We start from the raw sequence: 17859 nt of genomic DNA on the forward strand, positions 1-17859 counted from the left end.
CAGTGAAGTCCAGGAACAGAGCATTTTGTACCTAATGGAATGGGTCATGTTGGAGGGTATGTCAATCACCTCTGCTTCCTCCGGCATTAATACTCTGTGTTAGGAGGGCGCGGTAACGGACAGTGTGTGCGGAGTGGGAGACTGCAGGGTACATTTACTAAGATGGGATATTGCCCATAGCAACCAGATTATACTAGAGATGGCAGGCTCTGATTTACTCTGATTTCAAAGCAGTATCTTATTGGCTATCAACTGTCAACAACTGTCATGTGATTTGGTATAGCCAATGAGATCCTGCTTTGAAATCAGAGTTAATCAGAACCTGCACATCTCTAGATTCTCCTTCTTGTTTATTTAGCACCTCTAGAAGATAATAGAAAAAAATCTGATTGGTTGCTATGGGCAACATCCTAACCTCAACAGAACTCCATTCTTAGTAAATTTTACCCATACTTGTCTTGCACTGACTAATACCCCTTTTACACCAAAACCCCTGGTCCGACCCTGGTCTTTGAACGCTGGAGTTTCCAGGGTCTGACCCTGCTTTATACTGCATTTTAGGGAGCGTTTCCACTACCCTTGAAGCCGGGTGCGAACCGGGTGCTACCCTGATCATGACCTGGGTAGGATTGCCGGGGAATCCAAACCGGGTTATTTGAAAGGGAGCATTTCCACTAGCAGCAAAACCCGGGTAGAAGCGCGTCCCCGCAGAGATTACCGGGTTATTTCTTCTAGTGGAAAAGGGGTATTACACAGCACTTCGACCTGGGTCGGACCTGGGTCTGCACCATTTACACTGAACCTGGCTCAGCCCTGCCTTTCCTTGTTGATATATATATATCTCTCTATATATATATCTCTCTCTCTATATATATATCTATATATATATATCTATATATATAGATATATATAGATATATATATAGATATATATAGATATATATATATAGATATATATATAGATATATATATATATAGATATATATATATAGATATATATATATATAGATATATATATAGATATCTGTAGATATATATCTATATATATATATCTATATATATAATATAGATATATATATATAGATATAGATATATATCTATATAGATATATCTATATATCTATATATATCTCTATATATATAGATCTATATATCTATATATATAGATCTATATAGATCTATCTATATAGCTTGGAGGGGGTAGAGGGGGGAAGCTGTCCCCTGGTGCTGTGAGGGTAGAGGGGGGAAGCTGTCCCCGGGTGCTGTGGGGGTAGAGGGGGGAAGCTGTCCCCGGGTGCTGTGGGGGTAGAGGGGGGAAGCTGTCCCCGGGTGCTGTGAGGAGGAGGGGGGTCCCTGCGGCTGCTGAGGGGAGAGGGGGTACCTGTCAGCCTGACACTGATTGCCAGCGCTGCCGCTGCTGTATCTCCCCCCGGCGGCCGGTCCTTGCGGCGGATGGACAGTCAGTGTCGGCGGTCCCTCTGGCGCAGGGGAAATAGTACTATTTCCCCTGCGCCAGAGGGACCGCCGACACTGACTGTCCATCCGCCGCAAGGACCGGCCGCCGGGGGGAGATACAGCAGCGGCAGCGCCGTGTCAGGCTGGCCGCTGACAGGTACCCCATCTCGCCTCAGTAGCCGCAGGGACCCCCCTCCTCCCGCAGCACCTGGGGACAGCTTCCCCAGCGCTGCACCCGCAGCGGGACCATTTACACCGCCATTTACACGGGTCCCATCCGGGTTCTACCCAGGTCAGGACCTGGGTAGAGGACCCGTGTAAATGGACACGGATACCCCCCATTTACACCGCCGAGGATCCGGGTCTGACCCGCCGCTGACCCGGATTTTTCGGCAGTGTAAAAGGGGTATAAGGTATTAAGCAAAAGGGAACACAGGTGACTGATAGCCTAGATTGGTCTCCTTCAGGGTTGGCCAAACCAGTCCACAAGGTCTACCAACAGTCCACGTATCCAGGCCACCTAGCTGGTGCACAGGTGTAATGCTGGCCATACATCAGAAAGATTAATCTTAAGATCGATTGCGCTCATGATTGTGTCCAATTTCCCTTCAATTCCCCACCAGTCCTTGGTGGTTTTTGGACACACAATGTGCACACAATCTGCATACAATCCATTTTACAATCAATTGAGATTGTATGATTGGGTACAATATCTTTCTGATGTATGGCCACCTTAAGCCATTACCAACAGTCCACGTTTCCAGGCCACCTAGCTGGTGCACAGGTGTAAGCCATTACCAGCAGTCCACGTTTCCAGGCCACCTAGCTGGTGCACAGGTGTAAGTCATTACCAACAGTCCACGTTTCCAGGCCACCTAGCTGGTGCACAGGTGTAAGCCATTACCAACAGTCCACGTTTCCAGGCCACCTAGCTGGTGCACAGGTGTAAGCCATTACCAACAGTCCACGTATCCAGGCCACCTAGCTGGTGCACAGGTGTAAGCCATTACCAACAGTCCACGTTTCCAGGCCACCTAGCTGGTGCACAGGTGCAAGCCATTACCAGCAGTCCACGTTTCCAGGCCACCTAGCTGGTGCACAGGTGTAAGCCATTACCAACAGTCCACGTTTCCAGGCCACCTAGCTGGTGCACAGGTGTAAGCCATTACCAGCAGTCCACGTTTCCAGGCCACCCAGCTGGTGCACAGGTGTAAGCCATTACCAGCAGTCCACGTTTCCAGGCCACCTAGCTGGTGCACAGGTGTAAGCCATTACCAGCAGTCCACGTTTCCAGGCCACCTAGCTGGTGCACAGGTGTAAGCCATTACCAACAGTCCACGTTTCCAGGCCACCTAGCTGGTGCACAGGTGTAAGCCATTACCAACAGTCCACCTAGCTGGTGCACAGGTGTAAGCCATTTCCAGCAGTCCACGTTTCCAGGCCACCTAGCTGGTGCACAGGTGTAAGCCATTACCAGCAGTCCACGTTTCCAGGCCACCTAGCTGGTGCACAGGTGTAAGCCATTACCAGCAGTCCACGTTTCCAGGCCACCTAGCTGGTGCACAGGTGTAAGCCATTACCAGCAGTCCACGTTTCCAGGCCACCTTGCTGGTGCACAGGTGTAAGCCATTACCAGCAGTCCACGTTTCCAGGCCACCTTGCTGGTGCACAGGTGTAAGCCATTACCAGCAGTCCACGTTTCCAGGCCACCTAGCTGGTGCACAGGTGTAAGCCATTACCATTGTACAAAACCACAGGTGGCCTGAAATACATGAACTTTTGGTAGAGCTTGATGACCGGTTTGGCCACCCCAGGCCTACTTCATGTCATTGGCTGTTGCAGAGAAATGTGATTCTGGGAAAGGAGAGGAGACCGGTGGTAGGCCACAAGGCCACCCATGATAGATTCTAACTTCCTTATGGGTGGAAGGAATCAAGCACAGTCCTATCACTGACCAGGAGGACTTCTATAACCTTATATGCCTGGAACAGCCCAGCCACACGATTCATTTATGTAACCACTTAGGTTGTTTTATATTATACCCTTCCCTATTTCTAAAAACCACCCGCCCCTCTGAAAAAAATCCAGGCAGGACTGTACTAAATGAACATCGGTTCCGTTTACCAGAAAGATTTCTAAAAATGTAAAGCAAGAACATGATGTTGATTTCTTTGCATAATGAAGACAATCACTGTTTATTTCAGGCTATTTAAGTTTCCATAAAATATATATATATATATATATATAATTATATATATATATATATTCCCAGCAAGCAATTCGCTACCATATCCTGGAAGGAAGGAAATTCTATTCCTCTAATAGAGCGTCTTAATCAATATTCTCTTGTTACTTTTCTGTTTAGTAGCAATGTGGATTAAATAATGGAAAACAGAGAATAGATTTATGTTGAATCTGCATTTATCCTCTTATCCCCCCTAAGTCGGCCTTTAGAAACTCAGAGAATCTTGTTGGGTAGTATCGGCGCAAACAAAAGTGGCCGGAGCCCCCCCAAACGCCACCCCCACCGCCCCATTCAGAGCTTCTGTTGTAAGGATGTCTTTATTCGGAACATTCCAGCAGAGAGCTTGTTCTGAGATCCAGCCCCTGCTTCTGGGGCCCATCCAAGACGCTCTGAATCGTCTCTCTCATTCATGTGACAATGGCGTTATTTTTAGTGCATCCTGCGAGCAGTAATCCGGGCCTGGGAAATTGTGCCGTATTGGGATAAGAATGCTGGGGGTTGGTGATGGAGTTCTGTCTGTGGCAATAACAGGTTACACTGGTCTGCATCCCGTTGTGTCACTGGGTGTTATTACAGTGATATGGAGACTATAACTCACATCACTTATGGATATATAACTCTGCTGTAGGGTGACAAGGACAGAATGGCAGATAACAGACTTCAGCTGACCATGGCGGGTTCAGGTCTGTTACTGCAAGGGCTTAGTAACTGAAAGTCATTGATAGGAACATTATGGGTTGATAAGATTTTCAGGCCCTGGAGCCGCCGGTGGCGATGCCAAATGAGTAGAGGTGTGGTCACACCCGATTGTTAATATCAGGGTCCTGTGTGGGATAGTGCTCATCCCACCTCAGCCACTATTCCATGGTAGGCCCAGGTCATAGTGACGGTCACACTGGTTATGTAGAGGCCAGGGCATAGCTACCATAGGTGCAGGGTGTGCAGCTGCTATGGGGCCCAGAGGGCCCACCTTCCTTGTGTCGGTTACATGTGTTATATACATATTATTATTACTATTGGTTGGTATATAAGGGCCCTTTTGCGATGGGGCCTACAAATATCTACTTACGCCCTTTTGCGATGCACAGACAGCCTGGGGAGCATGTATTGACCAGTGTAAGGAGAGATGCTTATTTGAGCACAGGGGGGATTTCTGGGTAACTGGAATCCCCCTCTAAGTGCGCCTCTGGTTATCATACTCACTGTTCTAGAAATCAGTCTCTTACACCAAATCCCAATGAAGACTCCTTTTTGGCCAAGGCAATATACACTGCAGGCCCCCCTTCTGAAACAACATTAAATGGGTAAGGGTGATACAGGCCCCCTTGGGGTTTGGTTCAAAGTTGATATATTACAGACCACACAAACTACTTTCCAAGTTGGTACTTTTGCCTTTTATTTTTAGGATTACATAACTATGGGGGAATAGTTGTGACTCCTTTCTTTCCCTAGACCTGAGCATTGAATCACGTTATGCTCTCTGCCTTGCAGGTGGCATTGGTTGCCTTGGCCCAGACAGGGGGCAGGCACGGAAGTGTCTTGATGCCGTGGAGATTTACAATGTTGATGGCAATTTCTGGAGAGACGGTCCGGCGATGCCACACTCGCTACTCTCCCTGAGGAGTAACTCCAGCAACGCGGGGACGGTGGAAGGCAAGCTGTACATCTGTGGAGGATATCGGGGAGCAGGTACCACATGTAACATCTCGCTAACGTACTCATTGATTTTCTGGACCTCATAGAGTTTATCGGCAAAGTTGTTTAATGGGTATTCAATTAGCCGTGATGTCCGGGGCTATCTAACTAGCCCAGATAGCCCCAGGTGACGCATATTCGCCGATACCAAGCCCTCAGAGCCAGGATAACACCTGGGGCGAAATGTAATGGGATGCGTTTTTTTTTTTTTTGCGATTTTTCCCGCAAAATATGCCGTTTTCGGGCATTTCCCGAAAATCGCATATTTTATAGGGTGCGATTTGCGGGAAAAATCGCATTTTTTAAAGGTGCGATTTTTAGTTAGACTAAAAATCGCATCCAGATGTTTTCCCATTAAAAAGGATAGAAGTCGCATATTTAATGGGTTGCGATTTTTAGTAAAGCTTACTAAAAATCGCAAAAAAAATAGACCAGGTTCTGCCTGGCGCTTTTATCAGAAACATGCACAGATCATTGAGATCTGTGCATGGTTCTGTTGTAAAAAAATAGTTAAAACAAAAAAAAAGAAAAAAAACGGCGTGGGGTCCCCCCTCCAGAGCATAACCAGCCCCGGGCTGAAAGAGCCGGTCCTGGTTTCATAAAATCACAGGAACAAACAAGTTGGGGTTCCGTGCATTTTATAAAACCAGCACCAGGCTCAAGGGCCGGTCCTGGTTCCCAAAATACGGGGGACAAAATGACTAGGGGTCCCCCGTATTTCAAGAACCAGCACCGGGCCCAACCAGCCAGCAGGGTAATGCCACAGCCGGGGGGAGACTTTTTATACAAGTCCCCCCGGCCAAAGCATTTAGCCCTCTGACCGGTCAGCATGGGCAGGGGTCCTGGGGGAGTGGGGACCCCCCCAAAGAAGGGGTCCCCCCCCTCCAGAACTTACCAGCCCATGCTGAAGCCCGGGGCTGTCCTCGATGCCCCTGGGCGGTGGGCATCGAGCTGATATTTGGTGTAAAAAAATAGATAAACTATTGTTTTTTACTGTGGCACTACAAGTGCCAGCAAGCCTCCCCAGCAAGCTGGGACTTGGAGAACCACAAGTCCCAGCCTGCTGGGCATTAAAGGGCCCGCTGGCACTTGTAGTTCCACAGTTAAAAAAATAGTGCACAAAACACACTGACACACATTTTAAATAAAACTTTAATACACACATTACACACATACTAATACTTACCTATCTTCTTCCCGTAGGTAGCCCTGGTCCTGATGTCCTCCGGTCCTGTGTCGGCGTTCCTCTTCATGTCGACGTCCTTCTTGAAGTCGACGTCCCTGTCGGCGATGGCGTCCGGTGTCCGGGTCCGACGAAATCCATGGAGGAAGCTGTGGAAGGAAACCATACTCACCTGTCCCAGCGCGACGTAGTCCAGGTAAGGGTCTTGGAAAAAAAACAAACCGACACCCGAATCCAAGCGGACACGACGGAGACGCACGGTGTTTACATCGTGCGGCTCCGCCTCCCGAATGCCGCTATTGGCCGCCTTGCGGCCTAGCGGCCAATCAGGAGCCGCTAGGCCGCAAGGAGGCCAATAGCGGCATTCGGGAGGCGGAGCCGCACGATGTAAACAAACACACGTGCGTCTCCGTCGTGTCCGCTTGGATTCGGGTGTCGGTTTGTTTTTTTTCCAAGACCCTTACCTGGACTACGTCGCGCTGGGACAGGTGAGTATGGTTTCCTTCCACAGCTTCCTCCATGGATTTCGTCGGACCCGGACACCGGACGCCATCGCCGACAGGGACGTCGACTTCAAGAAGGACGTCGACATGAAGAGGAACGCCGACACAGGACCGGAGGACATCAGGACCAGGGCTACCTACGGGAAGAAGATAGGTAAGTATTAGTATGTGTGTAATGTGTGTATTAAAGTTTTATTTAAAATGTGTGTCAGTGTGTTTTGTGCACTATTTTTTTAACTGTGGAACTACAAGTGCCAGCGGGCCCTTTAATGCCCAGCAGGCTGGGACTTGTGGTTCTCCAAGTCCCAGCTTGCTGGGGAGGCTTGCTGGCACTTGTAGTGCCACAGTAAAAAACAATAGTTGATCTATTATTTTACACCAAATATCAGCTCGATGCCCACAGCCCAGGGGCATCGAGGACAGCCCCGGGCTTCAGCATGGGCTGGTAAGTTCTGGAGGGGGGGGACCCCTTCTTTGGGGGGGTCCCCACTCCCCCAGGACCCCTGCCCATGCTGACCGGTCAGAGGGCTAAATGCTTTGGCCGGGGGGACTTGTATAAAAAGTCTCCCCCCGGCTGTGGCATTACCCTGCTGGCTGGTTGGGCCCGGTGCTGGTTCTTGAAATACGGGGGACCCCTAGTCATTTTGTCCCCCGTATTTTGGGAACCAGGACCGGCCCTTGAGCCTGGTGCTGGTTTTATAAAATGCACGGAACCCCAACTTGTTTGTTCCTGTGATTTTATGAAACCAGGACCGGCTCTTTCAGCCCGGGGCTGGTTATGCTCTGGAGGGGGGACCCCACGCCGTTTTTTTTTTAATTTTATTTTTTTACCCAAAATCGCATATATGAAAATGCGCACATTTTCATGACTGAAAATGCGCACATTTTCATGACTGGAAATCGCGGCAAATCGCATTTTTTGCCGCTAATTCGCATCTCATTACATATGCGAATTCGCGGCAAAAAACGCGATTTTTAAAGGTGCGATTTGGTGCGATTTTTTTTTAGTCTAAAAAAACGCACCCTATTACATTTCGCCCCTGGTCCTGCATACTAATCCTGGATCCCGTGTTATTGCACGACATTCGGACATTTTTCCAATAATGCTCATCTGTCAAAATAGAGCACCTAATTGAATACCCCCTAAAGTGTTCTCTGGTCCACCTAAACACAATGACGGAATTCACAGCTCCATTCACAGATGACTAATTTGGCGAAACGCGCATTTAAGAATACAGTGTGGAATAGGCTTCCGTAGACTGACATCCTAAATGTGTACTTCTTACCTCTGCAAAGCAGCATGTAGCAGCGCAAAACTAAATGTGGGGAGACTTTCGCCACTTATTAAATTTGTGTCATAGAGCAAAACACTAATGTGGGAGAAATGACAAAGATCTCTGAGTGGCGTTTCTGTGTCTCCAAATGTCAAGCTGGGCCCTGGAATACACTCTTTGCCAGTAACAATGATATTATAGATCAGTGGTTCTCACCCTGGGTATTAGTTCCCCCAGAGGTGCTCGCTGTGACATAATGGGGCATGTCAACACTGGTTAAATGTTGACGTGGTCAGAATATTCACACTCCTAACTCTAATATCAACCTTTTGACAATGTTGTCATTTGAAATGCTGACATTCCATCCTTGTTGACATTTTTCAGGTGTCAACATTTTTATGTCGATATTTTCACCATGTTGACATCATAACTGTGGACGTTTTGCTGTGAGCATTTATGAATATCGACATTTTTAATGTTGGCTCCTGTCACTGTGTAGGAGGTCTGGGGGCAGCTCTCTGGGGCCCCAAGAGTGATGAGAGCTATGAGGCCATGTCCCCTTCTCACAGGGATACACCCTTTTCTTTGCCAGTGTGTGTCTTTGGTGCATGCCAGGTGTCACAAACTATACAAAAGTCCCTGACGGTAGGATCATAAATACACAATGAATACGTTTGACCATAGTTTCATAGTTTTATTTCCCATTTTTCCATTTTCTATAATGTTAGTATGTGACAAATATTTTTTTTTGTACATTTTGTGTATAACACATTTATTGCTTGTATACATAGCAGTACACTTTATTTAATAGCAATTATGATTATATAACAAATGTGAAGCATTGCAAATGTTAGGGTACAAATAACGCAAATGGACAGTGCAGGGGTACCCAGGCAAGAAACTGAGATACACTGTTGGATACCCTTTTTCCTGGTGTCTGATACAACCCGGAGAATCTGCTTGTTGCATACAGACAGGAGATACGGCTAGTGCTGTACTTGTCCGTCGCAGTGCCCCCTACCCTGCACCGTGGTTGGCATGCTGTGACTGTTTAGGGACGCGAAAGGGGCAGATGGCCAGCATTGCAGACAACAAGGGCATCTTCTCTGTTTTCTGGGCAGGCTAAAGCTTACTCAGATCTCCGATGTTCATGCAGAGTGGTCCGATGGTGTGTCTTTGTGCTTCTCGGCCCATCTCTGAATCTGGCCATTAGGCCATGAAAGGGAAATCACCGATTAATATAATATATTTGTACTGAATAGACAAAATTTTATCATTTCAAATATGATTTTCTGGTACTTATGCTAAAATATACCTATCAAATACCACCCAAGGGGCCCAACAGCTAATCGGGGGCACCATCCCAGCATTGTGGTTGTGTCCAGCAAAGGTGGACACGCTACAGCAGAGCATACATTGCTGTAATCTCCTATATATTTGGCTACATCTGTCACTCAAAGTGTGTGTCTGTGTCTATAACGCTCTGTTCCTGGACTTTCCTCTTAATGTGTGATTGCCTTCATCTGTGCTGAACACCTTTCTGAGAAATTAACCTGTTTAAAACAGGTGATGGCAATCATACATTAAGGGGAAGTCTAGAAGCAGAGCACTGTGTCCCTCCTGGAGAGGGTCATGTTGGGAGGTATGTGACAGAGAACCAGCCCAGTGAGCCCACAGACAGTGCCAGACACCCACTGCCTTCCCATGTTGCCCAGCACTGCTACTCCACAGCCACCAGGTGAGCGCCCCCCTCCCGCGATTTGCGGCAAAACCTCCCCCCCCCGCGCGCCCCCCCTCCCGCGAATCGCGGCAAAAACACCCGCTCCCCCGCGACCCCCCCTACCGCGATTCGCAGCAAAAACACCCCCGCGACCCCCCTCCCGCGATTCGCTGCAAAAAGAACCCCCCCACGACCCCTCCCGCAATTCGCGGCATAACCACCACCCCGCGACCCCCCCCTCCCGCGAATCGCGGAAAAAACACCCGCTCCCCCGCGACCCCCCCTACCGCGATTCGCAGCAAAAACACCCCCGCGACCCCCCTCCCGCGATTCGCTGCAAAAAGAACCCCCCCACGACCCCTCCCGCAATTCGCGGCATAACCACCACCCCGCGACCCCCCCCTCCCGCGAATCGCGGAAAAAACACCCCCCCCCGCGACCTCCCTCCCGCGATTCACGGCAAAAAGAACCCCCCCGCGACCCCCCCTTGCACGTTTGGCGGCACCCCCCCTGCGACCCCCTCCCGCGATTCGCGGCACCCCCCCCCCCCCCGCAATTCGCAGCAGCCCCAGGATTAAATGGCACATGCAAAACACTGACATGGCTATGGTCGACAATGAAAAAGGTTGACATGAGTTTTTGAAGATTTATTTTTAATTTTTTTAATTTTTTCATATTCATTGTCATGTGTCGACATGGACACCAATGAAGTGGCACACTTATGTCAACATTTACATGTGTTGACCTTTCTGTGTTGATTTTTTCTTGTGGCGATTCGCGTCACACCCCCCCGCAACCCCCCCTCCCGCGATTCGCGGCACCCCCCGTGACCCCCCACCTCCCGCAATTCACGGCAACCCCCCACCGGAACCCCTGTGAACCCCGCCCTCCCGCGATTCGCGGCACCCACCCCCGCGACCCCCCCTCCCGCAATTCGCGGCACCCCCCCGTGATTCGCGGCAGCTCCAGAATTAAATTGCACATGGAAAACACTGACATGGCTATGGTCGACAATGAAAAAGGTTGACATGAGTTTTTGAAGTTTTTTTGTAATTTTTTGAATATTTTCATATTCATTCTCATGTGTCGACATGGACACCAATGAAGTGCCACACTTATGTCAACATTTACATGTGTTGCCCTTTCTGTGTTGATTTTTTTCTTGTGGCGATTCGCGTCACACCCCCCGCAACCCCCCTCCGGCGATTCGCGGCACCCCGGCACCCCCCCGCGACCCCCCCCCCTCCCGCAATTCGCGGCAACCCCCCACCGGAACCCCCATGAACCCCGCTCTCCCGCGATTCGCGGCACCCACCCCCCTGCAACCCCCCCTCCCGCAAATCGCGGCACCCCCCACGACTCGCGGCAGCCCCAGGATTAAATGGCACATGCAAAACACTGGCACGGCTATGGTGGACAATGAAAAAGGTTGACATGAGTTTTTGAAGATTTATTTCATTTTTTGAATGTTTTCATATTCATTGTCATGTGTCAACATGGACACCAATGAAGTGGCACACTTATGGCAACATTTACATGTGTTGACCTTTCTGTGTTGATTTTTTCTTGTGGCGATTCGCGTCACACCCCCCCGCAACCCCCCCTCCCGCGATTCGCGGCACCCCCCGTGACCCCCCACCTCCCGCAATTCGCGGCAAACCCCCACCGGAACCCCTGTGAACCCCGCCCTCCCGCGATTCGCGGCACCCAACCCCGCGACCCCCCCCTCCCGCAATTCGCGGCACCCCCCGTGATTCGCGGCAGCTCCAGAATTAAATTGCACATGGAAAACACTGACATGGCTATGGTCGACAATGAAAAAGGTTGACATGAGTTTTTGAAGTTTTTTTTTTCATTTTTTGTATATTTTCATATTCATTCTCATGTGTCGACATGGACACCAATGAAGTGCCACACTTATGTCAACATTTACATGTGTTGACCTTTCTGTGTTGATTTTTTCTTGTAGCGATTTGCGTCACACCCCCCCCACCCCACCCCCCCCCACAACTCCCGCGATTCACGGCACACACACACCTCCCCCGCGATTCTCGGCACCCCACCCCGTGACCCCCCCTCCCGCGATTCGCGGCACCCACCCCCGCGACCCCCCCTCCCGCAATTCGCGGCACCCCCCCCGCGATTCGCGGCAGCTCCAGAATTAAATTGCACATGGAAAACACTGACATGGCTTTGGTCGACAATGAAAAAGGTTGATATGAGTTTTTGAAGTTTTTTTTTCATTTTTTGAATGTTTTCATATTCATTCTCATGTGTCGACATGGACACCAATGAAGTGCCACACTTATGTCAACATTTACATGTGTTGACCTTTCTGTGTTGATTTTTTTCTTGTGGCGATTCGCATCACCCCCCCCCCCCCCCGCAACCCCCACTCCCGCGATTCACGGCACACACACCCCCCCCCCCCGCGATTCTCGGCACCCCACCCTGTGACCCCCCCTCCCGTGATTCACGGCACACCCCCCGCGACCCCCCCTACCATGATTCGCCGCAAACCCCGCCCTCGTAACCCCCCTCCCGCGATTTGCGGCAACCCACCCCGCGACCCCCCTCCCGCGATTCTCTGCAATCCCTCCCCTCCCGCGATTCGCAGCATCCACCCCCCCACAACCCCCCCCTCCTGCAATTCGCGGCACCCCCCACGACCCCCCCTCCTGCAATTCGCGGCACCCTCCGCGACCCCCCCTCCCGCGATTCGCGGACACCTAAGTTGCAATACAGGGCATCTTTCATACAATTCTAACCATATTTCTCATATACAAACGTTCACAAATTAAGGGGGCGCAGCCCCTTACGACGGTGTGAAGAGCGCCCGTAGGGCGCGATGAATCACCTAGTGTTATTATATCCTCCCAGAAGGATCATCAATAACCGTAAGATCCATGGGAGATACGATCTCTCCGCAGTGATTTCAGTTAGTTTATCTGTATCTATGCAGAGGAGATTTATGTCATGGGGGGGGGGCAATATGGAGAGGCCAATGTTCGAAATATTCTGCTAGAGACTGATGCCAGCCAATGAGCAATGAAAGTGATCCACACTCCAGTATTCCTGTATAGCTGGTACTGCTCCACACCCCAGTATTCCTGTATAGCTGGTACTGCTCCACACCCCAGTATTCCTGTATAGCTGGTACTGCTCCACACCCCAGTATTCCTGTATAGCTGGTACTGCTCCACATCTCAGCATTTCTGTATAGCTGGTACTGCTCCACACCCCAGTATTCCTGTATAGCTGGTACTGCTCCACACCTCAGCATTCCTGTATAGCTGGTACTGCTCCACATCTCAGCATTCCTGTATAGCTGGTACTGCTCCACATCTCAGTATTCCTGTATAGCTGGTACTGCTCCACATCTCAGTATTCCTATATAGCTGGTACTGCTCCACATCTCAGCATTTCTGTATAGCTGGTACTGCTCCACACCCCAGTATTCCTGTATAGCTGGTACTGCTCCACACCTCAGCATTCCTGTATAGCTGGTACTGCTCCACATCTCAGCATTCCTGTATAGCTGGTACTGCTCCACATCTCATCATTCCTGTATAGCTGGTACTGCTCCACACCTCAGCATTCCTGTATAGCTGGTACTGCTCCACATCTCAGCATTCCTGTATAGCTGGTACTGCTCCACACCCCAGCATTCCTGTATAGCTGGTACTGCTCCACATCTCAGCATTCCTGTATAGCTGGTACTGCTCCACACCCCAGCATTCCTGTATAGCTGGTACTGCTCCACATCTCAGTGTGGCAACCCGCAATGGGCCCCACTAGCCAGGACACACAGCCCTGGTTCCACCAGAGCGAGGGAGTAAATTATCCCCCCCATCGCTGTGTGCGCCGAGGGACAGGAGGCGGGACGTGTCCAGATGATGGGCAGAGAGAAGCCCCAGCGGGGATTGGATTGGATGGAGGCTGGGCGCGAGGGAGTGAGAGAGGGGAAGTGCGCGCCGGAAGAGGAGGAAGAGAGAGAGGTTGCCGGGTCCAACGCAAGAGGCATCCCGGTGCACGGCAGACAGCGGCACCCGGTGTGACCGGCGATAGGAGCGGTGATTGGCAGGCGGGGATCGTATCAGCTGTGCCTGAGACAGTGCGCACGCATCCCTTTCCGTTGCCCGCATGTGACGGACAGGGAGCCGCCGGCACGACCCCACAGTCCTGGCAGCAGCATCTGGAGCGGCAGAGGTACTCCAGTCCCCTGGGAGCAGCGTGGGCGTCCCTCTTGACCCAGCGCGGCTATGTGGCAACGGCAGCAGCAGCAAGGAATTTTGAGAATCGGCTGCACGTGGATGAGGATGCAGCAGTGATAACACCAGCACACCAGGCACCTGCAAACTCCCAGATGGGCAGCTTCCACATCCTGTGCCCAGCAAACCGTGAGTCTGGCCCTAGTGGCCATATGTGCAAAAGGGGGCAGCCATTCGTAAACCAGCACCAATGGGTCCACGGGAGTAAGGAGGGCCCGGTAATGATCCAGCCCAGGGAAGAGTGGCGAAAATAGTTAAGCCCCTCAGGGTTGTAGCGGGTACTGACACTCCCATCGTGGCAGCGCAGGACCAGTGCCCACCAGCAGTAGTGCCCATACAGGTAGGGCCTCCTAACTTTTAAATCCCGCGTCACTACTGGTTTAAGGACAGAACAGGTCACTCTGGCCCTATTCAATTTAGAAGGGGAGCTGACACGCAACTCAGGCTATTTATCCGTAGGAAGGCCGGACTGGCATGTTACCCCGACTATTGATCCGTAGGAAGGTCGGGTTGTTCACTAGAGACACCGTTCCCTGGGGAGTCGTACGTTATCTCCTGTGCACAGGCCGAATACTAGTGTAAGGTTTCGGGTGTGTACCCGTAGCCGGGACTGCTGTTTAGGACAGCCACGGTGGAGTCCTACGCTACCTCTGTTGACCCCCAGAGTTGGGTGACCGGTTCCTGCGAGAACTAGGCTTCGCCAGTAGCCGCCACGTTTGGGAGGGCGAGTTAAGCCCACCCTAGCTCCGGTGCAGCCAGGAGTTAGGTAAGAACAAAGAACCGGGGACCCCCTCAGGGTACAGTCAAAAGGATAATCTAGCTGAGGGACCCTAACTGAAATTAAGAAAAAAGGCAACTTGCCGAAGCTAACTAACGCGGCTAAAGGCGCCAGCGACCTAGTCGCCACCAACTGCGACCGCGTCGCATACACAATATAAATACACCACACCAAAAGCACACGACGAAACGATACGCACAAACACAGAACAAAGAAGATAACCCCAACTGGCAAAACCCAGACGGGGAAACTGAAAACCCAGCTACTGCTGGAAATGCCCTCAAGGAATCAAACGGAGGGTTAATAAACCAAACAATACCGTGGCGGGCAACTTGCAAAAAGGGAAAAGAACCAGACCCCCAAAAGGGGAACTTACAGTACCAGGAACTGACTGACAGGATCAGGATGGCTCCAAGCAGCAACAGACAGGCACGGGAACAGGAGGAGGGATCAGGCAGGTGACAGCGTCAGAGCGGAAGCTATCACCGGCGGGGTCTGGCTGAGCTGACTCCCCTTAAAAAGGGAGTGTAACCAATGGGCAGTAGCCTAATTAATCCCTGCTGGGATAACGCGTGCTGGACAGCGTCCTGCACGCTGCCCAGCAACGCCAGAGCAGGGAGAGGTGTTTCCGGCGCCTGTCGTAGGCGTCCTCCGTTGCCAAGCAACCCCGACGGCTTCCGCCGGGGGTTGCGTCCTGACGTGGAGACGGCTAGCGTCCCTGGTTGCGAGCAACCAGACGCTACGCTGTTGGGCGGCCGGGCACCCCTTCCCTGCCAGAGTGTGCCCCCGGCGCCTGACACCTAGATTCGGGTTCAGAACAGTAATTGAAAACGGGTACCTTTTGGGTCACAGGTTGTTAAAAGTTGTATACATTTTGTTTATTACAAGAAGTGAAATTGACTGCTTGGCCCGTCCAAAGAAATGTTAGTGTTATAGAGAAGACATTTCCGTTATCAAAATACTTGTATATGTGTTTATTATTGTTTGAAACTGCAACCAATAAAAGCAGTCTCCTTCAACTGCATTCGCCTCTTCGAGTCTATCTCCGTTAATGCACTTCCCGATACCCCGGATTAAAGATCCGAACCTGACCGTGCACACCACATCAGTATTCCTGTATAGCTGGTACTGCTCCACACCCCAGTATTCCTGTATAGCTGGTACTTCTCCACATCTCAGCATTCCTGAATAGCTGGTACTGCTCCAAATCTCAGCATTCCTGTATAGCTGGTACTGCTCCAAATCTCAGCATTCCTGTACAGCTGGTACTGCGCTGCAACCCAGCATTCCTGTATAGCTGGTATTGCAGTTCTCCTCTGCAACTGAGGATGAGGTTATCACACAGTCCCTCTCTGCCACTGCTTAAGCTGACACAATACTTGCATATGGGCGCATATAAGGTACGATGACAAGCATACCCAACACTTAAGGGGTGTACACACGGAGCAAATTTGTGCTATTTTCTAAGCAATCTGACTAGATTGCTTAGAAAGTAAGCACAGATCTCTCCGTGTGTATGCTCCGAGAGATTAAATATCTCTTGCTAACTAACTCAGTGCATGCAGTCAAAATCTAGACAAATTGCTTAGCAAGTGACTGCAAATCTCTCTTTGTGTACAGAATGAGAGATACTGATCGCAATCTCTCATTCTGAACCCATACCCGGCCTCTTTTTGCTTAAGCAAAAGTGCTTAGCACAAATCTATGCGTGTGTATGTGCTCTCCATGGGAGATCTTGACACCAGCAAAATTGCTTAGCAAAATTGCTTAGCACAGATCTCTACGTGTGTATGCCCCTTTAGCAAGATACCGCTGGATCTGCCCAAATCTCCCTCTGGAAGATGCGGCCTTCAGCACTTTAATTGGAGGATAGCTTGAGCCATCCTCCAATCAGCATGTTGGCAGTCATTGACTGGCTGCACTATGTTATGGGTAGGGTTATGTCCTAGGGCAGGGTTATGTCCTAGGGCAGGGCTGGGCAACACCGGCCCTCCAGATGTTGATGAACTACACATCCCAGCATGCCTTGCATCAGTTTCAGCATGGCCACATAGCAAAACTAATGCAAAGCATCCTGGGGTTTGTAGTTCACTAACATCTGGAGGGCCGGTGTTGCCCAGCCCTGTCCTAGGGGGATGGCTAGGGTTATGTCCTAGGGGGATGGCTAGGGTTATGTCCTAGGGGGGTGGCTAGGGTTATGTACTAGGGGGAGGGTTAGGGTTAAGCTGCAGGATATGAGGTTAGGCACTATTGGGAGGGTTAGGGTAAAGGTGCCGTTAGGGCTAGGTTAACGCAGGGGAGGTCATGGTTCGGCACTTGAGAGAAAGTTTGGCTATGGGGGAGGAGGTTAGGGTTGGGTAACAGGTGAAGGATTACGGTTAGGGGTGGTTAGTGTTAGGCCCTAGGCTTAGGCATGTAGATGGGAAGGTTTGGGGTTAGGCACTAGAGCAGTGGTGGCCAACCCGTGGCTCTTGAGCCTCATGCGGCTCTCCCCCTTGTAAAGTGTGGCTCCTGCTCCCACTGCTGAGCGCCGCCCACCGTCCGTCCCAGTCCCCCCTGCTGCCGGTTCCCTGAATCCCTTCTCCTTCTGAGGGGAGGAGAGTGCGCATCACGCATCTCTCCTTCCCCTTACTGTGCATCCTTGTGACTGGGCCGCCCGCCAATCAGAGCTCGCAGGCCAGCAGCCAATCAGGAGCCGGCCAGCGAGCTTTGATTGGTGGATGGCCCAGTCACAAGG

At 50.8% G+C, this 17859-nt stretch overlaps 1 protein-coding gene across 1 annotated transcript in view; it reads left to right on the forward strand.

Annotated features, from left to right (window-relative positions):
- The window catches only part of KBTBD12 (kelch repeat and BTB domain containing 12), a 60866-nt gene that overhangs the window by 22387 nt on the left and 20620 nt on the right, over positions 1 to 17859 (forward strand). The window contains exon 4 of the mRNA XM_083157970.1: positions 5190 to 5387. Coding sequence (XP_083014096.1) covers positions 5190 to 5387 — 198 coding nt within the window. The remainder of the gene's footprint in view (positions 1 to 5189; positions 5388 to 17859) is intronic.

This window comes from Crinia signifera, chromosome 8 (genome assembly GCF_055691185.1).
Source record: "Crinia signifera chromosome 8, ASM5569118v1, whole genome shotgun sequence".
In the NCBI taxonomy this organism is placed as follows: Eukaryota; Metazoa; Chordata; class Amphibia; order Anura; family Myobatrachidae; genus Crinia; species Crinia signifera.